The sequence below is a fragment of the Bicyclus anynana genome, chromosome 5, assembly GCF_947172395.1.
Source record: "Bicyclus anynana chromosome 5, ilBicAnyn1.1, whole genome shotgun sequence".
Taxonomy (NCBI): domain Eukaryota; kingdom Metazoa; phylum Arthropoda; class Insecta; order Lepidoptera; family Nymphalidae; genus Bicyclus; species Bicyclus anynana.
This window is the reverse complement of record NC_069087.1, coordinates 9,927,524-9,955,166: the sequence shown is the minus strand read 5'-3', so window position 1 is coordinate 9,955,166 and position 27,643 is coordinate 9,927,524. Positions and strand designations below refer to the sequence as shown.

General features: G+C 32.7%; 2 protein-coding genes and 1 long non-coding RNA gene across 12 annotated transcripts in view; 2 read left to right on the top strand and 1 right to left on the bottom strand.

Annotated features, from left to right (window-relative positions):
• LOC112052747 (TOX high mobility group box family member 3) overlaps positions 1–18,580 on the top strand; it is a 31,048-nt gene extending 12,468 nt beyond the window's left edge. For 3 of the 8 annotated variants that reach the window (XM_052881661.1, XM_024091942.2, XM_024091960.2), the window contains 13 exons: positions 5,409–5,483; positions 5,989–6,114; positions 9,571–9,680; positions 10,228–10,444; positions 11,385–11,462; positions 11,620–11,753; positions 12,080–12,215; positions 12,293–12,373; positions 13,996–14,268; positions 15,131–15,355; positions 15,631–15,915; positions 16,842–16,960; positions 17,377–18,580. In XM_052881661.1, the coding sequence (XP_052737621.1) occupies positions 5,409–5,483; positions 5,989–6,114; positions 9,571–9,680; positions 10,228–10,444; positions 11,385–11,462; positions 11,620–11,753; positions 12,080–12,215; positions 12,293–12,373; positions 13,996–14,268; positions 15,131–15,355; positions 15,631–15,915; positions 16,842–16,960; positions 17,377–17,446 (1,929 nt within the window). In that variant the 3' untranslated portion in view covers positions 17,447–18,580. Of the gene's footprint in view, positions 1–5,408; positions 5,484–5,988; positions 6,115–9,462; positions 9,482–9,570; positions 9,681–10,227; positions 10,445–11,384; positions 11,463–11,619; positions 11,754–12,079; positions 12,216–12,292; positions 12,374–13,995; positions 14,269–15,130; positions 15,356–15,630; positions 15,916–16,841; positions 16,961–17,376 lie in introns of those variants that run through there. The other 5 variants (XM_024091950.2, XM_024091968.2, XR_002887331.2 and 2 more) reach the window with 4 other exon arrangements.
• Positions 18,581–20,760: 2,180 nt separating this feature from the next.
• LOC112052714 (protein RER1) lies at positions 20,761–25,322 on the top strand. Its single transcript, XM_024091897.2, has 5 exons — positions 20,761–20,902; positions 21,206–21,310; positions 22,598–22,694; positions 23,870–24,093; positions 25,136–25,322. The coding sequence occupies exons 1-5, from the start codon at positions 20,822–20,824 to the stop codon at positions 25,217–25,219; spliced, it is 591 nt and encodes a 196-aa protein (XP_023947665.1). The 5' UTR covers positions 20,761–20,821; the 3' UTR covers positions 25,220–25,322.
• On the bottom strand, positions 21,082–27,304 carry LOC112052737 (uncharacterized). Of its 3 annotated transcripts, none has more exons than XR_008250850.1 (4): positions 26,954–27,304; positions 22,575–22,736; positions 22,105–22,141; positions 21,082–21,821 (listed from the first exon to the last, which is right to left on the bottom strand). It is a non-coding gene; the product is annotated as an uncharacterized LOC112052737 (long non-coding RNA). The 3 variants fall into 3 exon arrangements; XR_008250851.1 differs by lacking the exon at positions 26,954–27,304 and adding an exon at positions 24,217–25,137; XR_002887324.2 differs by lacking the exon at positions 26,954–27,304 and having other exon boundaries at positions 22,575–23,875.
• Positions 27,305–27,643: the final 339 nt, after the last annotated feature.

The following is a 27,643-nucleotide window of genomic DNA, read 5'->3' as shown; positions in this document are numbered from 1 at the left end:
CTATATACTACTGGCTTATATTTTTGATAATAATAACAATCAAATATTATTTCAACTTTCGCTGAACTGCTGGATCAAGGGTCGGATACTGAAGGCAGTTATTCTTGAGACGGAACGTATTGTGAGGAGGTTCCTTATTCTGGACCCCTGACTACCCGTTGCTTAGGCACTCAAATGTCGCAGCAGCGCAGCGGGACAGTTAAATTTTTTTATAAATTTTTAATAGTGTTTTGTATTATATTTTTTATTTTATTAACATTGTTAAAAAATCAACATCAATCAAGTGCGTGTCGAGCCACGCGCAGTTTAGGGTTCCGTAGATTAAGTTAGCACTTTAATCCCTTATATTGTAATGCACAAAAATACCGATAACCATACCCCACACCATGGGATAGACGATAAAAAATTCATCCTCACTTTGCACGTAGGGATGCACGAAGGAACCCCAAAAAATTTTTTTTCAAACATCCTTTTTACCATATAATAGACGAAATTAATATGATAAACTCAGATGAAATCATCATCAATCAATCAGTCATCTTTCTATTATAGACAAACTCTGAGTCTTACTGACAACCTTAACTTTTTAATTAGTAACGGAATTCGTATGCAATTTTCGATTTCCAACTACGTTTTTTTAAGTTTGACGACTATTACTCTTTAAATAGTTACTTGCTACTTTTAATTGCTTTTAATTGCTACTTAGCTGTTATAGTTTTCCATGGAATTTCATTATATAACTTACTTTTGTGAATTTTTTCCCGTATCCATAAATAACCGTCTAGCCGGTAGAGGGTAAGGACACTTGACTCACAAAAATTAGCTCTTAAAAGCTTAATATTTTACAAACGGATCCCTAAATCAAAAAATATTGGTAGAAGAATCTTTCGAATACCTAACTAACGATACCCCACACTGTGATATAAACAACTAAAAGTCTAGGTACCCTAAAAAAATATTTTTCAAGATTATATTTTACATTTTTAATGTTCATATTCATGCTAATTTATAGCTTTCTTGTCTTAGTAACAGTCTCTGCGTTAAATCGGGGACGGACGGACGGACAGACAGGCGGACAAGGCGAAACTATAAGGGTTTTTTGTGGACTACGGAGCTATAAAAAGTGACATATTAATAAATGAGAGAAATAATCAATTATATTCGACAGACATTCGACATTTTCCTGTATTTAGTATCCTTGGATAAGTATATTTTGTTAAGTAGCTGACGTCCGCGACTTAGCCCGCGTGTTAACCTCTGACCCATCTAATTTCAAAGAATAGACTTTCATACTAAGTTCCATCTTTTCTTTCCCCTGTTTCCCCACTTTCTATCAATGTTGCAAAAGGAATCTGTAAGGATTTCCTTGAAAAATATATTCATGAAGTTCATCCTGTATATCGATTAAAACCACATGAGAATTTTTACTGTAGTCGAGTATATCGTAAATAGACAGGCCGGGCGAAGGACTTAGATACGATCAACCTTTTATAACTTAATAAAATAAAATTCAGACTACAGCATACTATTACAAAATCGAATAACACAGGGCAATTATCGGCGTGTCCTTTCACTTACGGTTGATAGTGTGCAACGTTCTCGTATAGAGCTATTGGGACCGCAGCAGCCGGTGCGCCGGGCCTGAGCTCAAAAACCGGTCGCGGAATGAGACCAACTTCAAGTCAAGGCATTACAATATTGATCAATCGATTTTTGGTACATCGATGCTAATTTATTTTCGTTAAAACCTTTTTAAACCGATTAAAGGTCTCTTTAAAGTTCACTTTATGTAATGTTATTGGGGGATGATGTTATTAATATTGTTAAGTATGTATTGTGCAATGTCATCTATAGAAAGTGTAATATAGATTTTTTATCATACATTGATTTTTGGAACATCTATGCTAATTTATTTTATTTAAAAACTTTTAAACTCTTAAGAGATCAATTTCTAAAACATCGGTGCTATATATACTTTATTATTGTAAAACCTTTTAATTAAAGGTCTCCAAGTTCAATTTATATCATGTTATTGGGGGATTCAGTACTGTAACACCTTCTTTATTATATGACAGCTATTATATAATATCTATACAAATACAATGTCATGAAATAATATATCATATATAAAATACATACAACTCAAAATTTTCACTCTAACCTACCCACGATTAACCCCTATTAATTTATATTTAGACATTGTTTAGCCACATTGGCTAAACAACGTCTGCCGGGTCAGCTAGTAAACAAATAAGTTTTTGAAACATCGATCCTTACTTATTTATGCTACAATCGTAGTAATTAACTGTAGAGCTAAACCGCAGGAGGACGGAATGGCAAAACTATATCGTCTATGGGTCTTTATCGGCTACGGAACCCTAAAATATATCAATTTATTTATGAGAAATTCTGCCTCTGATTCCGAAGGGTGCGAATCCGGTCCGGGGCAAATGCACCTCTAACTTTTCAGTTGTGTGCATTTTAAGAAATTTATTATCACCTGTCTCAAACGGTGAAGGAAAACCTGCATACTAGAATATTTCTTAATTTTCTACGTCTGTAAAGTCTGCCAATCCGCATTGGGCCAGCGTGATGGACTATTGGCCTAACTAACCCCTCTCATTCTGAGAGGAGACCCGAGCTTAGCAGTGAGCCAAATATGGATTGATAAACAGTGTGACTAATTTCAAAATCTCTGGATTAGATTGATACACTCTATTTAAGAGTAATAAAATTGCGCCATAGATTGTATTTATTTAGTCACTATACTATAAAATTTGATCGAATAAAACAATATTTATTTCGATTGCAGAATAAACTCGTTCCACTTAGTACTTACATATTTCTTAACTTTGCAACATCGAAATGCTAAAGCTGCACGCTCAAATATTTATTAGCTAGAAAATCTTTTTAATAACCTGACTTAATAGCCGTTATTTTTTCATTGGTAATTCAAAAACCGGAAGTTATCCTTTTTCTTTCGGTATATCTAATAAATACAAGTAGGTATCCTACTAATATAAAAACGAAAGTTTGTATGGATGTTTGTTTGAATGTTTGTATGGATGTTTGTTTTGATGTATGTTTGGATGTTTGTTACTCTTTAACGCCGCAACTACTGACATACCGATTTAGCTAATAGGAGATGGTCTAAAATTGTATGGAGCAGAGGATCAGTCATTGATTGTACCCTGGAGAAAATAAAAGACAATATTTTTTTAACTATTTTTGATTATACGAATTTACTTTAATTCTTTTGAAATAATATTAATTCTCTCCCAAGAAATGCAACATTACCGTTGGTTATTAATGGCGGATTGATAACGTTTTCAATGCAGTAATCGATTTGATGTTTCTCAACTCAACATCATGATTTTCTATCCAAAGAATACTAAAATCCGTTTGATGCGATGCGTCCTATACGTACGATATGGATCAGTGGACGCCTACCATAAAGCATCAATCAAATCTCGTGTCACAATGAATGGATATGAAGGATAAGAATTAAACTTAGTTTTAATTCAAAATTGTATGGAATTATAACTCCTAAAATATGATATCTAAATAAATAATGATTCTATATTTTCTTACGTAAAATAAAACTCCTGCCCCCCCCCCCCCCCTAGCCAAGTGGCACGTCGATTCTTTTTCTACGATCGCTAACGCTTGGAAAACTATAAAAATGTCAATGACAGATCTTGATCACGTGACATGTCGATATAAAATGTCATTCCCATACATCTTTCCAGTTTTCGAAGCGTTAGCGACCGTAGAAAGAGAATCGACGTGCCACTTGGCTAGGAGGGCTGGTCATCCTGGACAAAAAGTAGCTCATATAAATAACCTTGTTGTTGTTTTATAACCTCCACTATACCAGGGAAAGTCAGCTCCATATAAATCGGTTCAGCCATTCCAGAGATTAGCCCGGACAAACAGACAGACAGAAAAACAGAGATTTTTTTTAAAAAAGTTTTGTTTGTTTTAGTATCATGTAAATAACTATAAGCACGTGAGAAAAAATGGTTATTTTGAAATAATATGTATGTAGTATACGTATTACGTATCTACAAGTAACTTTCAAACCAAACTAACCTAAACGGTAAAAACTTAAGGGAGTAAAGTAATGCATCTAAAAATGTTCGAAAGGTATAAAAGGTTTGTAGAAAATGATCCCCATAATCCCTATAAAGTTACAAACTAAAGAACAAATTTTAAAATATAATTTTATATAATTGGAACTAACTATCATGTCGGAAAGTTAACGAGGTTGTTGTATGGCGATCACGGATGCTTTGTAAGACGGAGTACCCGGCGATTGCCAGGAAATAAGTATCCATCGCCCAATAGCGTAATAAATTCACAACGAGATGAATTAACCGTTTACCCAGAGGTTGATCTCCCATCGTGATTACAGATAATTTCGTTAGCTAAAACTATGGAATAGAGACCTTGCAATCTGTCGCTCATTAAAGAGTCAATTTTGTTGTTTACTAGTGTAGTAAGGTAGTGCTTTGAAATTCCAATATTTTGTATTTTTTTTAAACATTCTATTTAAAAGGACAACCTACTAAAGAGTAAGCGCTCTATCAAGACTACTAGCACGGCAAAAAGACAGTTTCCTTGTGTGATATAGAAATTTTTCAAAAAAGGAATTTCTTGGAAATTCATCTTTATATGAATTTAAAAGAGTTTGAGAATCAAAGGTGTCTGAGAAGTGGGCACGACTGTTGTCCAGCGGTAGTCTTTTACTCCGACATTTGAATCGGATCCTAGATTGAATCTGGTCCTTTTAAGTGTAGAGCTTTTTAAAGCTTTAATTATCATCATCATTACCAGCGGTCCACTACAGGGCCTCATTCTTGTAGGAGGGGATAGGTATATGGAGCTTATACCCACTACGCTGCTCTAGTACGGGGTGGCAGGCTAAGGCCTATACCTAGTAGATAATAGCTTAATAAATTTATTATACAAACACAACTAAAACTCACGTCATACAACGTCGGAGTATGCCCGACTAGTTTCGAACCCATACGGGGCTCTTAGTCATGAGCTGGTGGGCAACGCGGCACGATACAAAACTCTACTCCGACATTGTATCACGTGGGTTTTAGCCGTGTTTGTATATAAATCAATATGAATAACACTCGTTTACAACCCATATACGGCTCACTGCTGAGCTCGAGTCTCCTCTCAGAATAAGAGGGGTTAGGCCAATAGTCCACCACGCTGGCCCAATGCGGATTGGCAGACTTCACACAGGCAGAAAATTAAGAAATTCTCTGGTGTGCAGGTTTCCTCACGATGTTTTCCTTCACCGTTTGAATAACACTCACGATAGTTTAAAATCTAAAAAAGCTTAATATTGCCTCTCATAAGTTTTGATTTTAATTTTTGTACGTTTCTTCCAGCGGCCAGAAAGTCTCGAATCGCCTCTATCTGCGGCTCGCGATATCAAGGCAAGTGTGTACGCTATGAATGATCAGGTTAGTAGACAATTGTATTCCCATTAAAACTTAAAAGACATTAAATAAATCCTTATTGATAGATACTATAAATGCGACAGTGAATTTGTTTGTTTGTTTATTAGGATTGCACTTTCACTTTACTTGTACTTTTTATAACATGAGATACTCGTGCAGAAAAAAGGGCTGCCCAGTTCCCTGAGGTCTTGAAAAAGATCTTCTACACATGAGCGATTACGCTACACAATAGCTACTCTAATATCATAACATATGAACATGATTACCCTTTCAAAAATAAAAATTATCAATGACTTTAATGAAAATATTACAATTAAGGCAGGCGTCCACAGATCCGCATCGTACGTATCGTATTAAACGGATTTTTAATTTTACATGACTTCCTATACAAAGAATACTACGATCCGTTTGATGCGTAAAATGCAGATGGATGCATGCATGCGATGCATGTAATCTGTGGACGCCTACCATTAATGTGTACAATACGAAATGGAACATTTTGCTATAGACTTTTCACACGCCATCTTTTGGAGACGAAGAATTCGACATTCCACTGATGCACGGACAGCATGCTGCGACTGGCGGAGGGCAGCCTCACATACAATACAATCAGCTTCATCATTCAGCCCCACAGGTTTGTAAGCGTAACCTAAATATGGATTGCAATACTAGCGAACGCCCGCGACTGTCTGCGAGAAAATTTCTTATACTGTAGGTATTTACGTGACCATTTTTTAGAAGATAAACCGGAGTAAGTATCTATAAAAGATACTTACTTAAACTTATATTAGGGATTTGTGAAAACTAAATTCCAAGCGGATGAAGTCGCGGGCGTCCGCTTGTATTTCAATATTTTTTTATAATTTCTGACTCTTGTATACTGAAACCTGTGTATTGATGAAATCCGCATGAAAATCGGTTTTCAAAAAAATAGTCTTGGAGTTCTTTTTAGGAAAGCTATATCTATTATAATTTTATAACATGAGTAACGAAAATCTATGACACGATCTTTTTTTTAACTTCATATCAAAGTTTTATGGTATGATTATGAGATAAAGATACCTATTAATTAATAATAAATAAATTACTTAATAAAAGTCTAAAAATAACACTTTTCTATACTCCCATTCAAACTATAATAAATATATACTATTAATACTTAAAAGAGCGGAAGAGGTAGAAAGAATAAGAACCTACTCGTAATTTTGTTAGTTTATACGCTCCACAAACAAAACTTATTTTTGTTAACAAAAACTGTAGTTTGATTCATTTGATTGATTCCATTTTGAGGTATATTCACAAAAAAAACTAGTGATTTGAAAATGCGCGTCCTTTTAAAACTTTAGAATACCTAGGTAGAGATAAGCTAAGTAAAGATTTTTACCTCATAAATAAAAGTAGAATAAAACTGTTGTAGGACGTAACTTGAATCTTACATAATACTTATATAGTTATATAACTAGCGGACGCCCGCGACTTTGTCTGCGTGAATGTCGATGTACACTTTCAACTACCCCTACCCTACCCTGTAGTATAGTATAACCTGCCCAGGAGTATGTAGAATAATCGTTCCAAGTTTCGTTAAAATCCGTCGAGTAGTTTTTGTTTCTATAACGAACATACAGACAGATAGACAGACAAAAAATTTACTGATTGCAATTTTGGCATCAGTATCGATCACTATTCACCTCCTGATAGTTATTTTGGAAATATATTTCATGTACAGAATTGATCTTTCTACAGATTTATTTATTAAAAGTACCTATAGATAAATATTTTACTATTTTCTCTCTTTAATCTGCTAAACGGCCGAACCAAGTTGCACGAGTTTTTTACTGCCAGATTCCCTAACCAATGTTAAACGACGTAACTTTGTCTACTTGTATTCTAAAGAACAATAATACAAATAGGTAACAAAATCGTTTGAAAGAAAATCAAATACACCATCAAATCTTATTCTATATTTTTATAGTAAGTACTCGTACATACCTACTTTTACGAAACGCGTCCTCTATCATCTGCCCTACTTTTTAGATTGCTTTTATTGAAATGGAATTGCCTTTGAATGAATTCCGTTAAGAGACTCGACTCTTGTAGTTTATTTTAGATCACTCTCAGAGCTATTTTAAAAATAAAATTTAATGTATTGATCCCTTAATGTTTCTGGTACGTAATCATAAAAATGTATTGATAGGTAAGTACATTATTCGTTACACTACAGAAGTTTTATATTTTTTGTATCGTATTTAATTAGGTATAAATAAAACAAAAAAAACATACATACAGCCGAACGTAGAACCTCCTCCTTTTTGGAAGTCGGTGCTAGTAGCATGGGCATACCAGCTATGCCTCGACAAAAATATAGACTACCTAAATTATCATTGGACTACCTACTAAAATCGACTCTACGAGTAAGTATCTATAGTAAATTAAAAAAAAACGACTGACATCATTATTAGAAGGAATAATATTAACCTACCCTCGAACTAAGCTAAAAGAAAGACTCACCACGTCTACTACAGATGGGATTTGGATCGAAGTACCTACTGATTTACTAAAAACTGTGACTAATCAGGCCTTAGATTAGTAACTATATTAATTAATAGTAAATTTAGTTTGGTACGCGTATGCAACGCGTCATGGAATTCCATACAATTTCGCTATCATTCGCACACGACGCGACTCGTCGAATGTAAGTCGCACGCTAATGTATCCCAGTCAAATAAAGATTTAATCTCGGAATGAGGGATCATTTAAGTTGTAAAGTCTCATACACCTTCATTTTAGTGTTCTGAATTTAGTGTGACTAACAAGCTCTTTGCCCTCTATCTCAAAATCCGGCCAAGTGCGTGTCAAGCCACGGGGAATGTAGGGTCTGTAGATTAAATGAGCGTTTCTAATTCTTATAACGCAAAAATACTGGTAGTAATACACACTATCACTGTCACACAATATTTATGAGATAGATGAGAAAAAATCATCCTCATTTTACATGTGGGGGAAGGAACCCCAAAATAGATTTTATTTTATTATTTAATTTTTACCACTTCATAGACGTGATGAATGTCACACCCATACCAAATTTCTGCTTTCTAGTTTTAGCAGACTCTGAGTTAACTAACTAACAACTTTATGTTTTTAATTAACAACGAAATTAGTATGAAATTTTCGAGATTACTTTTTTTTAAGTTGGTCGAATATATAGCTATTGGTACGTAGCTATTATAGTTTTCCTTGTAATTTCATTTTATATCAATTTCAAGTATCCATAAACACCCTTTTTGAAACTTGACTCTAACAAAAATTTGCATTTAAAATGTTAATATTTTACAAACGCATCTCTAAATCGAAAAATAACGTAAGAGGCAGATACGATATTTTGCGAAACTTTCGAGAAAACTTTTGGAACATCAAAATGCACCTTCATCTTACTGTTCCAAAAGTACTAGTTTACAGTTTATTAGCTTTCTTTCCGAGGTTGACCTATTTATTTCCTTTTTTGACTGGGGTAGCCGACACTTTGCATATCTCTGCGGGACAATTTAAGCTAAGCATAAAGCAAGCAAGCTAAGATCGCAGTGAAAAAAGTTATCGAATTATATTCTAATATTTTATCTTTTTAATATACACCAATTAGTAACGGACGCTACTAGCCTTCTAGTACAACATTATATTGATGAGGTCACGGTCAGTAACTTCAGTGGATAGACCACTCTGCCATTTAATTACAGAACAGTTCTTACGTATTTTCTTAATGAGTAATGTATAATTAGAACAAGGTGTGGGATAAGTTAATTTTATTAGAGAGTCTCAGTTCTCGAAGCCTGACTTGTCGGATGTCGGAGTCGGACTGAGCGATTAAAAGCGTAGTAACACACACCGTGTGATACTAGCCTAACAAACCGGATAACAGAAAATAGCAGAACCATAAACCATAGAGCAGCTTAAAATTTTATTACTAGTCCTGATCTGTGGTTAATAAAAAATTTTGTTGACAAAATGTAGGGGAACATTCCTGGTTTTTTATTAATTATAATTTGGCGCTATCATTGTTATTTGTAATAGTAAGTATTTTTTTGTTATAACACAGGTTGGTATGATGAATCCAGCACAAGACGGACTAGCTCCACCCGGCGGAGCGCCGTCATATCAACAACCTTTGTATTTACAAGAACCACACACGCCTGTTACCTCTCACAGGTATGTTAATGTTTTAGTTTAGTTTTATTATTCAAAAATAGACAAATACGTAATATTCAATCCATTGAGGTATTTGTCATTAATTTACTTTTACTCGTCTTAGCGAATAAGAAACGGTAGCCATCCCATTTTGAATAAGATAAACAATATAATTTCTTAAATACCTACCTTTTTACTACAAACACATTATATTGCTAATGTGATGTACTTTTTCATAAATTTTCTCATGGACAACATTATAAAGTAATGAAATTCTGTGCTAAAATTTATATTAGCAAAATTATTTATTCACAGAAGGTTATGTTACAAAAAATACCACAAGGCATTAAAATGCGTCTAATATTATTTTTCAAGTTATAAAATGAACAAACTTATAAAATAAAAAGTCACATTGCTGCAGTCTTAAAGTTACAATCTATTATAACGAGGAAGGCAGGGCCTTATTACATAAGTTACATGTAACATAAATTGATAATGATAAGTAATAATAACAACATTGAATACATTGTATTGACATTGTAATTTTGAAAAATAAATTTCATTGCAGCAATGCAGCAGCTCCAGCAGGTAATTACATGATCCAACAGCAACCCGGTGGGCAACAGCAACTGCTTATGCTACAGCCAACACAAGTGATGAGTGGACCACCTACACCAAGCACCCCCACACAGCCGGGCCCAGTGTACGGCTCGCCACAACGAGCCTCACCACCGGGCACCACCAGTGATGATTCTGATGATAGTGTACCTTCACACCACTCTCAGGTAAATATGAATATTTTATTGAAAAGCCTTGTTTCTTACTGCAGTGCTACATTAGCTTATTATATACATATATGCTATGTTTGAATATCATTAGTTGCTAGTGTCATTATTCATATAAACATGATATTGTAGAGAACAATCAGTAAAGTTTACTGTTTTTAATGTTCAAAGTCTTGGTGATATTAGTTTAATACAAAAACTCAAATAAATCCTTTTGTTTCCTCCTGCTAAATCTCAATTTAATAGTAAAAGACTAGGCTTTAATATAATATAAATCCTTCAATTTCTGATTGCTCTAGATAGAAGATATTTTTTTTTATTAATCTAATAATTTAAAAGAGATATGCAATCTTAACGACAATACATATATGAAAACTGCATTATTATTTTAATCAGTAACTCTGTGCTGAAGCCATACTCGATGTGCACTGTTTACCAACCAACAAAATTAGAAATCAAGGTAGAAAACACTTTTCATAACTTATTTATTTTAAGTTATGTATATGTTTTTTTATCAAATTTTATTAAAAATATATAAACTATATCTAACTGTTTTTAAAAAGCTTATTAATCAAATTTATTTTCATTAATTTATGAACAAGTTCATTATAATTATTGTCAGGTGTGAAATGACTAGCGATTTATACCCTCATTTTTAAATTGTTCATTGGTATACAAAGCACATTGTGTATGGTTCAATAGAGATTATCATAGACAGTCAAACTCAAAGTAATAATTAAATTTTATATTTTGCACAGCATACTTTCTTATTTATCATTTGTTACCATTATCATCTGTATTAATCTAAAATGCTTATTTTTTGCTCCTTGTTTGCTGTAAATAGTTCATTGGCATATACATTTCTTCATATTTTTGTAGTTTCGTTATATATCTCAAATTATGTATGAAACACTGTTTTAAACTCGTTGTTTGTTGGTAGTTGCCTGGTGATGCGGAAAGCCTTCTGCCAATCCATTATTGCTCAGCGAGCCGGCAGCAACAAACTACGATTCATCAGGTATAGGAAAATTTATAGTTAATGTATTTACGTGCATAGATGTAAATTGAAATCTTATTACCTGTATACCATATGTATTGCCAATGAACTATTCATAGAATAACTTAAATTATTATAATGTTATTATTGTTATACATAATATTGATCTGTTTATTAGATGGGTGTTAGCAACATGGGAGTGAAAAGGTCGTCCCCAGAACCTATGGACAATGGCATGAGCCGTGGACAAATGCAGAAGAAGCCCAAGGTTCAGAAAAAAAAGAAAAAACGAGATCCAAATGAACCACAAAAGTATGAATTCCACAAAAATAAAAAACAAAGTCTTGGTCAAAAGTATTAAGCACAGAAATAGGTTATACAAATAACTTATCATAGATAATAAATGCATCTGCATCTAATTGATAATATTTTGTAAAAATTTAAAGCTATTTTACCTTAATACCTCTGGCTACATGTGCAATGCTTTGTTTAAGTAGTTTGTCTCATCTTAAAACTCACTCAAATAATCCTTCATGTAGCATTAATAGCTAACTAATAAGAGAATACTTTTGACCACATCAACCAATTTTTATTAATTTCAATTATATCCAAATGTAATTGTTTTTTTTCCTTTCCAGACCTGTGTCTGCATATGCCTTATTTTTCCGTGATACGCAGGCAGCAATAAAAGGCCAAAATCCAAATGCAAGTTTTGGTGAAGTGTCCAAAATTGTAGCTTCCATGTGGGATGGTTTAGATTCAGAACATAAAAGTGTAAGAGTCTCTAGAATTTTATTTTATCTATTAAAATTAGTTATTTGAAAGTTATAATATCTTATTGTTATCCTCAGGTTTACAAACAAAAAACAGAAGTAGCAAAAAAAGAATATTTGAAGGCACTGGCAGCGTACAGAGCAAGTTTAGTATCAAAGGTGAGAATATTTACATGTTTTATTCCAGGTGTTTCTCATACAAATTATTGATGTAACATACACATGGACTATTCAACTTTAACATTATCATCAGACAATTTAATGTCCCATGGTATAACTTTCATACTTAAAAAATAACAGTTTTGATGATAGATATTTAAAAAATATAGGATAGATAGACCTACCAAACTCTGTGCCGGTTAGCTGGCTTGAAATTATGGTTTTGCTGACTTAATATTTTGATAGTGATGAGATAATTCCCAGCTTTATGTATCTACAACCGAAAAAAGAAACGAGAGGCTGTGCAAAAGACTATAAGTTATTGTCATGACATGAAATCTTAAAGTTTGGGATCAACAGCAAAGGTAAAGGTATTCCTGATCGCGAAATTAGCTTCATTTATTAATGTGTGTCTTGACAAACATGAGACACTCCAAAACTGTTGTGTTTGCTTTCTGCCAGACATTTGTCATTTCAGTACCTACTCGTGCCTGGTTCATATCATCCTCTTTCGGACGAGTACAGTTTTGTGTAGGTAGGTAGGGATAGGGAAGAATTGCACTTATGTCAAAGCGAAGCTTGACCGGGGCCGCTAGTTATTGTAATGTAAGACTAATTGGTAATTGCCACCCAGATCTGACACGATTCTACAACATTCAGTTGCGAAGTTTGAATCAACATCTCGTTAATCTCCGGTTTGTATGTGAAAGACGCGTAGAGGATTTTCTTACCGATTTAGGTAATGTTGTCGCTTGGATTCGTCAGTTTTTCAGCAAAATAAATAAATTGGTCAATATTTATAACAAATTCAGCAAAATATTGACTGGTGAAATCGTTAAATTCAAGTCATCTACCCAATTTCAAATTTTGAAGCCAACTTAGATTGGATTGGAGTGCAAGTTGGGGTGTGTGTAGAAGTTCCGCAGTTGCGCAGCTTTATGCGCAACGACGCTTTAATTTTAAAGATGGCAACTAAATGGAGGCGGGACGCGGGGTAAAGTCATTGACTTTCGCGTCCGTGTTCTGGTCTGGCGTTGAGCTTTGTTCGTAATAATCTTTATTAACCTCACATGGAAGTATAAATAAATGTTTTAGCGTTCTACAAAATCAATGTGAAGTGAAATTGCATAAACGCAATAAATAAAATCTTTGTATTATAAGAGTGACGCTTTGACAAAGGAATCAATTCTCCGGTAAGCTTACGGAAGCTTTTTAGAAATCATTCTTTATTTATTGTTTTTTATAGGTAATAATTGTTGTTATTATGAAAATTTAATTTTAATCTTTATTATTACAATATTTGTTATTTTAGTGTTTAAAAGAACAAGTAACACAATTAAAGGTTACACTAAAAATGAAATAATTAAAACTTCGTGTTATATATTTTAATATTATAAATCAATACTATTATAGTGCTAAATGTAGTGCCAATACTAAGGTTTAAAAAAAGAACTACAAAACTGAATAATAGCTAAAGTCTGTTTTCAAATAAATTATGTACTTCTTACCACTTTTTTGTTCCCTTTGCTACAAATAACAATGAAAAAACTAATTGTTATCTAAAAGGGTGCAATTTTCAATACTACCATTTCACAAAATTTTTCTTTATTATTTATCTTTAGGGAGGAGAACAAGAGAATCCAGTTATGTATAACCACGGGAATACTAATGCAAACTATGGAAATTATTATCAAGGACAAGCATATGGAAACGGACACTCTCCTCAAGGCTATGTTCCGAACTCAACTCCTCAAGGATATTCCCCGCAGGGATTCCAAGGTGGCCAGTCTCAGCCTTCATATGCTGGAGCACCTCCTCAAAACTATCCACCGAACAATCAGCAGACGCAGCAAAGCTATCAAGGAAATATGGGCCACAATGCTCAGACATATCAAGTATGTTCACTATTCATATTTTATTCAATAACTTGTTATGTATTTAACTAGCAGACGCTCGTGACTTTGTCTGCCCTCAGACCTCCTTAATCCGATCCTAACGCAAATTGCGCACTTAGTGGGCACTAAGTAACTATAAACTACTTCCCTGCCAAATTTCAATTTCATCTATGTTCATCAAGGGTTTTGGAGATTTTGTGATAAGTGACCTTTCACATTTATATATTAAGTTTCTTATACAGCCAGGATGGTTTATTAGAGCATTTTAAAAAAATATTTTTTATAAAATGTTGTTTTGGTTATATTACCATTATTTCTTTCCATAACAAATTAAAGTAAATTAATAGTGGAAAATTTGAGAAACTATGGATGTATCACAGTCTAACTCTACCAACTTATATGATGGTTTATTAAGACTTAAGAGAAGAGACCAAAATTCTTTGAAACAAAGTTTATATCTATCAGCAAAATTTATAATAAATTGGTTTTATTAATTGTATCTCATAGTAATAAATTATCATCAGAGGAAGATTTGGACATTTAAGGTCTGCTGCTAAAAATCGGGGCCGGACAGACTTAGTGTGATTAGCATTAATGATAACATCTGTGATTGAAATGATTACTACAAAATACTATTGTTTATACCAGAACCCATGGTTTAATGTTTTTCTTTAATGTTGGTCAGTGTAACACGAACTGCCCAATGCTGGAATGCCAATGCAAATTTTGCAGCCACTGTGTCCTTCAGCTAAGAATTTCTTGGAATTAAGAAAACCTCAGTAATTCATAACCAGAACTCACAGACACTGTGTATCAGCAAGGCAGTTATCATATACAAAATTTTATTTAAACATTTCTGCAGGGTGTGCCAGGACAGTCTCCTCAAGGGTACCAAGTCAACACAGCAGCAAATCAGCAGTCCTGTCAGCCCAATATTTCACAGTCACCTAGAAACTACCAGCCATCACAGTCTCCGAGCTATGCTGCAAACTCGGCTCTCTCACCACCTGCTGGCTACAGACAAGTGCAGTCCCAATCTCCTCCCGTTCAATCTGTTCATGCCATGCAATACCATCACTCGCAACAGGTAAATGCTTTTTGTTTTTTATCAAATAAAATTAAGTTTAAGTTTAAAACTAAGTTGCATATTTAGAACTAGCGGACGCCCGCGACTTTGCTTGCCCTTAGACCTCTTTAATCTGGTTCTATCACAAAATCTGTTCTTAGTGGATACCTACTAACTACAAATTTCAGCTTTGTACTTGAACCAGATTTTGTGATGAATAAATAGCCTTCCACATTTATATATTAAGATTATAAACCAGTTGTAGGTCATTATATTACAAGAGAAATATTTATTAGATGCAGCAAGCTCACCAAGTGCAACAGTACCAGCAACAACAGCAACAGCACCAACACCAGCAACAGCAACAGCCGCAGCAGCAGCAACTGCAACACCAGCAGCAACAGCAGCAGCTGCAGCACCAGCAGCAACCGCAGCAGCCCCACCTGCACCAGCAGCCGCAGCAACAGAGCCAACAGCAACAGCCTCAACACCCAACACAGCAACCACAGAACCCTGCTATAAACAATGAGCATCCTTCCAATAGCAATGGTAATTCAGGAATGCCACATAAATCTCCAGAGGTACCTATAAACTCTTTTTAATATCAGTGAACTATTTTTTTCATTGTGGCTTTGCAATTTTTTGCATATAGCCAGTCCTCAAGTAATAGTTTTTGTCAAATAATTTGCCCTATTGTGGCCAAATATAGGCCATTGTAATCAATACAATGGACTATATTTGGCAAGCCACAGCCTCAATAGCTCAACGGTCAGACTCAACACCGAGGGGTGGTTTGGATTTGATCCCCACCCCGTTGGTTTATTGTTGTACCCACTCCTAGTACAGTCTTTTTCAACAAGTTGAAGGGGAATGGGAATATTGATCATATTTAATACATATGGAAAATATTCTTTAAAAAAAAATGTACTTTTGGTCCTAAGTCAAGTAAGGCAAAGGCAACCATACTAAAACTTTTAATGAGTCCAGCAAGTAAGTGGAATAAATCGCATAAAACACTCTTTGCTCAACCTTCACTTCACTTGTGCACCTTTACAGAACTAAATTGAATAAAATGTATTCTATTTTATACAATAAAATAATAAAAACTCTAAAATGCAGCAAATCAATTAAAATAAAACGAGAGGTACATGTAATCCTTTGATTTTCCTGCCAATATCAATATTTGTAGATAAATTTATAAATAATAAAATCATTAATATTATTAATATTATAAAAAAACTTTATCATTAAATTAAATCTTTGTAATTAATTATTTCCATGTGTTCAAAATAAAGAAACTAAAATTGATAACCCTGATAGGCCGTACTGACTATAGTATTTTAGTCTCCTTTTAAGAACTCTGTCTTGTAAATCCACCGCACATTGCACCACGGAGGCCGTCAAAAAGGTTATGACAGATAACAGTTTTCCACTTAACATCAGCTGTCCCATCTGCTCGTTCAATCAAATTATAAAAAAAATATTAAATATGCTTGTATTTTTTCAGCAAAACGAAAATCGAAGTACACCGTCATGTATCCGCCAGGGCTGCACCAATCCTGCTATAGCCAATAGCGAATGGGAGGATGAATACTGTTCCAATGAATGTGTTGTTAGTCACTGCAGGTATTACAACATCTTGTTATATTTTTATTTACATTAAACGCATAATGCGAAAGCAACAAGCTGACGCCCGCGACTTTGTTCGCGAGAATGTTTTTTTTTTATTTTTTTATAAAGAACATTTGTCTTCATTACAACCCCTATTCATCCTAGGTTGATTTTCAAAGTTCTCGAAATAAAGAACTGACAATAAGAAGTACTTTTTATAATTTTTATTTCTTCCTATTTATTGTATTTTCGCGACAAAATGTAACTTAATTATGTTCTTTTCCTAATAAGGGATCTAAAACAAAACCAAAATTCATCTTAACATATGGGAAATATTCTTTCAGTACACTACTAATACTACTTTTTTTTATATATTAGATTTTATTTTTTAGCTAATTAATAACCATTAATTTGAATGCTTTTATTTTCAGAGATGTATTCAGCTCCTGGGTGGCTTCAAACACAAATAATCAAATTCAAAACTTCTCAGCTGTCAAATAAAGCGTGTAACATATCATAACACTTTTGGATTGTATAAAAAAATCTTAGCATACTAATTTGCCTTGTTATTGTTATTTAAAAATTCAATGTTAAAACTACAAATAATATGATCACATTTTGTAATCAAATCATATTCGCGGAGATGAATTACTTTGTTCCATATTGACTGAAAATATCTTTATTTTCATACAAATATTTTTTTAATATGTAAAACATTGGAGTGCCTTGCCAAATGACAACACATGGACAGTTGTGAATGGTTTTATGAAAACTGTACAGTTTGACACTTGGACAAAAGATAAAGAAGGATGAGTGTTACAGTAACAAGTAATCTTCTCCCGATATCTAATTTGTAATTTTATTTGTTTGAAATTGAAATTAAAATGTGTTCAGTAATTTGTTTTGAATGGAATGTTCCAAGTTATTATAAATATGCATTTATTTTTACAACAATATTTCATTAAGTACAAGTCTCTCTATTTTTTTATTTTGAGAATCTGAGTTTTTTAATTTGTTTTTATTATTGAAATATGTTGGCGATAAATCACTTGATACCTATTAGTTTAAATATGTAATGAAATATAGGTATACTCGAAAGTGTTTAAACTAACTAATAAGATGTTTTCGAGAAAAACTATCAAAATGTGATTTTTTTTTAATTAAACGCGTAATTTAGCGTGTGAAAAAATATAGTGATTATGAGTAAACTCTACTATTAGAATATGTAGGTATCAATATTTAAATATTTCCTACTGTTTATTCCTATGTTAACTCAAATGTATTCGTAACAGCAATATCAACTTATCCCTTAGAAGTTGTGCTTAGCATAGGATATAGCTGGACCAAAATTTCCTTTATATTCAAAACAATGATACTAGTGTATGAATAAGTTGTTTTATTGTATATTTAGTAAAATACAATTGTAAATAAACCCTTGCAATAATAGTATTAGTAGTAGTTAAGGTAAAATAACTATGTTATAATTATTATTTCACATAATCCTTAGGTAAGTATTTCCAATAGACTACTTAGGTAGGTACTTCTAAAGCAAAATATCTTTATGTACTTGTAATATAAATGTGTAAAAAATGTAACTAGAACAATTATTATTTCATTAAATTTCCTAAGCAGTAACATTTGTTTAATTTTTAATATCTAGATAGATCTACATCACAAAAATAAAAATATTGAAAAACATTGATTCTCAATATTGCAATCAAAGACAATTATTTTATGATGTCAGTCCAAAATACCAGACCAGAGGGAAAACAGGAATGTTGAATTTTTTAAATTATATATATAGATTAAGCTAATAGTAAAGCAATAATTTTGTAGAAGTAACAGGGTATCTGTGATCATTTGCGATTATTTTGCGGCGTTGCCACGGATCGCTCAAAAATGCCCCATACTAAATGATACCGATGCCGGCGTCGTCGACAAACGAGGAGTGAAATCGTTAGATTTGTATGGGCGTTCAACAGTGGCGTAGCGTGCCTTGGAAGGGCCTTGTATCAAAATTAGATGGGGACCCAAATGAACAGTAAACGAAACAAAAATGCTCGCTTAAAATAAATAAGACAGTGACTTAACGTTCGTTTTCAACTTTTCGGCTCACGCATAACCAGGGGATGTGGATTACCTGCATTTTACTAAATTTGCATTCACACGTAAGGGGCTCCTGTAGTCCGGGGGCCTATAGCCTGGTGAAACCGGTGAAACTGAAACCCTTTGACACCTATAGAAACCCATGAAAATACAAACGTCACGCTTCTCCTAGAAACCGTATAGATGTACTTTTTCCATAATTTGTATTTAAAAACACTAACAACAATTAAATTAATATATTAATCAATAATTACCAGTAAAACATACTTTTTTCTTTAGGTTTTGTAAACAGTTTTTAAAATATTTAAAAACTTAGGGCCCCATTTTTCTTAAATAATATTGAAAGTTTTAAAAAATATCGGAAAAAATTACAGTGCATATATATAGGAATAAGTGAATTTAATACATAAAAGGTAGTAATCAAGGAACATATTTGCTCAGGAGGGAGTAATGTATTCAAAAACAAAGAAATCATTTTAAACAAATTTTGAAAACGCATGCTTTTTTTGTCTAGATGATTTTTTTTAATTTGGCGGGTGATTTTAGTCTCTACTTACATTAGCCAGACCCTTAGACCATTAAAAAGAATGGACCTGTTTCGCACCCAAATTCACCAACAAAAAAGTCTGTCGTGTCGTTTTTTGAGGGGGACGAGGTAAACTCACACATTGAAAACATTTAACACCAATAAGTATATTCTGTGTCCATACACTACACACAACTATATAATTGACTTGCAATACACACACGCGTAAATTTTACACAGACTAACCAACACATCGCTTAGACTATCCACAGAATATATATATAGAATATTCGATTACAAGATCGATTTTTTGCTGTTACGTCAAAAGAATCGATTCTTTTAGAAATGCCATTCAACTACACAAACCGGCACTTTTAAGGAGCTCTTTACACGACGAAAACGATTACAACAATGAAACACCGATTCTATAGAAACAGTTTTTATAAACGTGTTAGATCATTGATTCTTGATCTTTGACAGAGGGGTAACGGTTTACGAGGAGCAGTATTTGGAGCAGCTACGACAGCGTCGTGTTCCTTGCGCTCTATCTGTTTATTCTGTACTAATTACGGCAAATGTTTTTTGATTAATTTTTAAATTATAATTCATCATCATACGTCAAAAACAATCGGATGTACATATAGGAGTTTCACAGGACGTACCGACGTAAATGATTTCTTTAAATGACGCCTACGTGCTTCGAGGCGGAACTTTGTAATAAGAATAATTTTGAAAGATACATAGAACTGTTTGACATTTTGTTATCCTTTAAAGCATTTTAAAAACAACGTAGGTGAGAAAGAGACAAACATATTTTTACTCTTATGGTTCATATTTTCATCGTACTTGTATAACTAAAAATTTTAAAGATAACTTAGGATGTTCCTTGACTTAGGACCGTTCCTCCTTAATCTTCTTCATTGGTTCCGAGTCCGACCACGACCACGTAAATGTAGCTTGTCGGTCGGTTGAGTGGTGTTTGTCTCGGGTGTGGTAGCAATTTGACACGTAATATGTACAAGTTTTTTTAATTCAGGCAACATTGTTCTGTAGACGTCAGCTGATATGGATGACAAGATCGCTAATTATATTTTACAAAGTTATAATATTTTTAATTGAAGTGAATTAGATTATAAAAAGTGAAAAAGTAGAGCAAATCAAATACTTTGTTAAAACTATCTTTCAAAAATATATAATTGATATTCATGTCATAGATAGGAAAGCGTAATTAAACGGCACCTACAATGATGGACGGAAACGATATTTTATCCTCCGAATCTAGCAGAAGAGGTGTTATATCTCAAGGATGGACTCGTATATCCCAAGTAACTTTTGTTTTGTTTGTTGTGCTAAGTTTCTTTACATTGTCAAAATATTGTTGTAAATATCAATACCTACACATTCGGAAAATACCAACCTCTTACAATTTTTTTCAATGGAATTGATGCAAATAATTTAAAACTTATTCTAGGTCTAGATTCTAGGTTTATTCAATAAATCAATGCCAAGTTACCCATATATATAATAAATTAACATATACATGGCTATTTTCGTTTGATTCTGCAAGTTACAAAATAATACCTAATATTTTTTACAACAGTACTTTATAAATCTGTTTCATTTTACAGATATACCAAGGACTCTTAGATAAATGGACACCACATATAAAGAGTCGATGGGCAGCCAGTATATTACTGTTAGCTATATTCGTCCTACGAATATTTTTAAAACAAGTAAGTTTTTTGTAACATTGAAATTATAATTGCATGTTTCAACTGTAACAATATTCTAATCTACACTCTAATATGACCGAGTGAGTTTATTATTGTTTTTTCACACCACTACTCAAATGATCATTGAATCCTGAGATTCTACACTAGAAAAGTATTTAAACAAGTCAACCTAACTAACTAAACTAAACCTAACCTAACAAATGAAGTAACTAAACATGGCTATGTAATTAGTTTGTATGCTATAGAAGTGGTTGCAAAAGGAATACCAGCAAAATCTCTTGCTCACTTGCTCACTAAAACTGCAGTAAACTCTATATTAGAATATGTAGCCAAAGTAGCTGTAGTAGGGTATTACCTAATTTGGTATTACCAAATGTAGACATGTTACGGAGAAGCTCCTTCACCCTACACATGGGTCACAAGCCCCAGGCTCCTTTGTTTTTCTCTGTGCCACATGATGCACCCAGCACCCACATGGTGAATCCATGGAATACTGAAGCCATTTGTCTCTCTATAACAAATACAATGGAATGTTTTATAGTATTAAAATTACATCAGCAACCATATAGGTTATCAATAAATTTTGAATATAATAGTTGAGTTGATGTAGAATCAGTTTGAAGGCTGTGCCAATCCAGTGTTGTGTTTTAATGAAAGCTGTTTCTGAGTGAACCTCAAAAATTTTATTATTTCAACACCTTGAATTAAATCATCACTGTCTTGAAATCGTCTTCTGAACTGAAACTTGTTGGATAATACCTTCAGTGACAGCAGAAAAAGTTAATAATAATTACCTACAACATACTATTTCCCCATACTGATCCAACCGACCTGAAACACATAGAATACACACTAATTTATAAATATTTAGTTCTGTTAATCTTTTTTCCTCAAATATAAGCATATAAGACAGGCTTCATAATTTATTCTTTTAAAGAATATATTATAATGGATTTTTAAAAATAATATAGCAACAACACAATATTACATTTACTATTGCTTTGATATATCTAAATAATTATATTCCATTAGTTGTCCAGAAATGTATCAGTCATTATCTGCTATTAGAGGATGTTGTCACAATTTTTTAACACCCCAGATCAATAGGGTCATTGACATCAAGTAGTTAGCGCTAACATTTGAATGTGTAATATTAATTCTGCTTGAGTGATAAATATTGGTGATAACTCCTAATGCCTATACATGTATTACATTTATTATTTAGCAATAATCACAAATGTTTGACATTATTATTATTACTTACTTAAACTTTGTAAATGTTTACAGGGCTGGTATATAGTCACATATGCACTAGGAATTTACCATTTAAACTTATTTATTGCATTCCTCACACCAAAAATAGATCCTGCTATGGACTTTGATGGTAAGCCTGTTTTCAATAAAATCGTCTGTTTCGCTCCCTTGTCTGCAAATTAAACATAGACAATATAGTAAAAGTGCTCAAAACAGAAAATAAAAAGACCTGGAATTGAATTCATATCTGTGTAAGCTGTCAATGTCATGTAATATTGTCAAATGTCAATAAGACACAAGTTAAAAATAAACACTAAATTGTAGACAAAGAAGCATTAAACAAAAAAATCGTTAAATTGCTTATAAACGCCATAAACGAACGCTACTACGCGAATATCACTGACAATCTGTTAGGGTGTGAGCTACAAGCATGTTGCCATGATAAAAATTCTTAATTAATGTTGTCAGCTAATGAAAAAAATACATTATAATTTAATTATTGAAAAAAAATGTGGTTTCCAAAATTTTTTTTATTTTGTGCTTTAAGCCCTATATTTTATGTTATTTTAAAATAAAAATAATTTGTACTGCTTATTTGACACTCGGAATAAAGGCCTAGCCTCCATACAAAATTAGGACATGTCCTATAATATGTAAATAATTTCATTCATCATGTTCATCATGATCATCACAATGATTCCGGTCCAACTTTCCATTTAGGAAACATGACATTTACATGTCTCAAACAGTAAACGAAAAACATAGTGAGGAAACCTCTGCATACCTGAGATTTTTCTTAATTCTCTTTGTGTGTGAACTTCACAAAAAAAAATCCACATTGGGCCAGTGTGGTGGACCATTAGCCTAACCTCAACAGTGAACCGAATATGGGTTGTTAATGATGATGACTTTCTTATACTGGTAATTTGATTACTTGATCCAGCTTGGTTACTCATAACTACAATCCCACAACAAGCCAACATACAAAAATGGTTGTTTATATTTCATGAAATTATCAATAGTAGTGTAGGAGTTAATTGGAATACTACTGTAGGTTGTCTGTCAGTCCTACACCTGTTTTTGTTAATGGTAAAATGCTTAATTTATTTAATAAGGGTTAAGGCAAACTAGGCAATAACGAGTACCTAGAAAATAATTAATTATTAACATTAAATTAGTTAACGTTACTATAAGAAATTAGGCTCATTTAAGGCTATGCTTTAAGTGAGCCTAACCTTGGAGTGTAATACAAAATAAATATTGTATTACACTCAAAGATTTTGTAAGTGTAAATAAATTTTACAGGAGAAGATGATAATGGTCCTGCACTACCTACAAGAGCCACGGAAGAATTTCGACCATTTATCAGGAGATTGCCAGAGTTCAAATTTTGGCTGTCAGTCACAAAGAGCACTATCATTGGCTTCATATGTACATTCATTGATGCATTTAATATTCCAGTATTCTGGCCTATTTTAGTGATGTATTTCATTACATTGTTCTGTATAACAATGAAGAGGCAGATTAAGGTTAGTAATTCATACTTAACATAATTTTAATGGTGTGTTCGTGATGAAAGATTTAAATTTGTTGATCTTGGTAAGTCCTATCAATAACCAAGGTCATTATTATTTTTATAAAAATCTATTTACCTAAATTGAAAATTATGGAAAGACTAGCCGATACCCCGCAGTTTCGCCCGCATGTTTCCTGTGATAATATGAGGATAAAATATAGTCTATGACACTCAGATATAATGTGGTATTCTATTGCTAAAAGAATTTTCCAAATTGGTTGTAGAGAGTACCCCTACAATATCACAAACTTTACCTCTTTGTAATATTGTAGTATAGATTGGACAGTCACTAACTTATTTTGAAACGAACTAATTTTGAATATAGATCAAAAATAATTATATTATTTATTATTACTAGCAGACACCCCTGACTTCCACGTGAAATTCAGAGCTTTTTCACATCATATAAAACTTAATTCTTAATTATTTTCCAATACTCAATCTCCACAAGAAAAACCTAAATGTTATTCCACAGCAATCTTAATCAACATGTGAAAACTGTAATAAACATTAGATGCATTTTAAAAAGCAGTTTCTGATATAAGGTTCAGGGCCAGAGCACAATTGTGCACAACAGCCACATATTAATTGATGGGTAGTTGACACCATCAATCAACTGATATATTTTTATATCATTAGGTCTATTCTGTAACAATGCTTTAGTATATCAACTGTGAGTCTCAAATTCATCTTTATCTCTCTGTGTCTACCTAAATCCCATAAAATAGAGAGAGATTGAGAGAAATTCAGAAAAGCTCTATAAACTTATCATGCGTTATATTAATTTATTATGAAACACCGCTAAAACTCAGTGAAGTTTGAATCGTACCTCGTTGCAAGAACTAATAATAATTAATGGCCTCATAAGGGTTCCAAAATAATCGGGCCTACGCCGACGTTGTAGCACGCGAGTTGTAGCCGTGTTTCATAATAAATTATCATGTGTTGTATCAACTAAAAAGTTTATTTTATTAACACAGTGTTTTTTTTTTCAGCATATGATTAAATACAGATACTTACCATTCACTCACAACAAGCCGAAGTATAGAACTGTGGACTCGTCTGTATCTGTAAACTGACAGTGTATATCAGCCTATACAACCTTACCTTAATCTGTCAAAGAAGTATGAAAAGCTGTTGTATGGAAATATTTTTAGAAAATACAGTTTTTATTGTAATGTTTTTTATTTTTAATTTATTGTGATTAAATAATAATAGGAAAAAATTAAGTTGGTTGGTAATTATGAAATTATCATTTCGTCTTTGCCAAGTATGTATGTACTTTGTAATTTTATGAACAGATTTTATTGATTAATGTGTAATTCTAGTTAGTGAATAAGTTAAATCAAATGTAGAATATGAGATAAATATTTAAATATAAGAGTCATAAAATACCTAGCATTTACTATGAAACTAAAAGCCTATCCAATTTTTTTTCAGTATTACAGCAGTCGGCAAACAACAGTGCTCGTAACTGATGAACTAAAAGATATATTTTTCTAATATAAGCTCAATTTTCGAGCTGTGCTATATTAATATGTAATTCTTTATTTTATACTATTAAATTATGAAATCATAGGAATACTTTTGAAATATTTTTATAATTAATTCAAAAAGATCCGGTTCTACAAATAAACAGTTATTGTACAAAATGTTACATTTTAATTTAATCCTATAAAAAACTCAATTTTCTAGTTTGTTAACATGTTCTGAAGGTTTTGCTACGCCCGCTCTACATTTGCGCGAATATTCAGTTTGGTTTGGTTCGCGCTTAATGAGATTATACTACGCTAGAGGGCAAATATTTTGAAGATATGTAAGGTATGGTCGATAGATGGCGGTCTTTTGCTTTTGGCAGTATTGCCAACAGATGGTGATGAACAGGATGCCATCTATTGACTCCTTAAAAAAAGTGTTTAATGTTAAATAAATAAATAAAGTTAAAGACTGCAAAATGCAAATTGCAAACGCGATAATAATAATTATGCCTGTGAACCTAGAGCAAAATAGTCCACTCAATTACCAATGAAGAGAAAATGCTACTTTCAAAATGAAATTTATTTCTATTTTCTAGGTACCTTATTTAAATTGTTTTACAAAAGTTGTAAAACCCGAAACCAGTGCCTAGCTAGTATACTTTTATAGCTAAATTCGTCACTAATTGCTTTAAATTCTACCTATATCGAAAGCATAACCTACCTAGTTTTAAATATATCTATCTTAATAGGTCACTTAAAGTAGGCTAATCATAACTCAATGACCTACATAAATATGCGGTAAAATTAGGTGTTCATTTGAGCTTGAAAACTGTTGAGTGGCTAGGTTTTGCCGTACCTACCTACTTCAGCTTTGGTGAATAAACTCGCATACTTATAAAGAATTATTAACGCTTGTTGAATAATAATAAATAATAGAAAATTTAGATTTTATGTTGGTACTCGTAGATGTTCATATCGATAATAGATACATACCTAAAGTTGCTTATTGCATACCTACTCGTTAATAGAAAGATTTATAAACCTTAACAAGAGGGATCGAAATGTTATACCTATAGACCCGCCAACCCGCATTTGAGCAGCATGGTGGGTCTTAAATATAAAATGTCGATGGTCTAATTAAAGCTAAACTAAAAGCTTGTTTTGCAAAATAAAAACTATAAATGTCCATTTTGCCCCACAGAAGTAGTCTTTATACTCAAAAATTTTAACTTTCAAGGTTTTCCAGATATCTACAATTAAAAAGCTATTTGTATATATTTATAAAAATCTTAGATTTAGTAGTTTTGGAGATAATGAAATGGTCTAGGTACCTACCTATTTTCCCGGATTAAAATCCAGAGCATAATTATTTACCATCATTCCTCAGTCAAAATCCAAATTGGTTGTAACTACACGCACTTTCGTCTTTTTATTAATATTACTTTGTGTTTTTTCTATTAAAAACCACATGCGATACCTTAATATGCTGATCTCTAAAAACAAACTATTTTAATACAAATTGCTAAACCCAACCAAAGCTGATAACGATATCAAATTACCTACAGTTAAAATCTAACTCGAGAAACAAAATGAATGTTAGATAAGTATATTTAACCGCGACAGTACCTACCTACAAACTGCAAAACAATTATTGCCCTAGAGTTAAAAATAGTCGCTAACGATAAAAATAATACCTATCGTTTGGGTGACGTTTGATAACGCCGAACGCGTCGAATCGTCGGAGCTTTAAAAGTTGTAGCATTATATTCGGTTTTAATTAACACATGTTGTTAATTAATCACATTATAATTATTTACCAGTGGGTGTTTATGTACCTAATTATAATGTTTAGGTACAATACTTTTAATAAATTATTATCAGTCAAACGAGTAGGCTTACTGTTATACGTGGATAAACAGAATATTAAAATAGGTAATGGGGGGCCGTCCATTGGCGTGAATTCCTTCTATCTATACCTAATAGTAAAACTAAAACAGGTCAAATTCTGTACATTGAAGATATTAT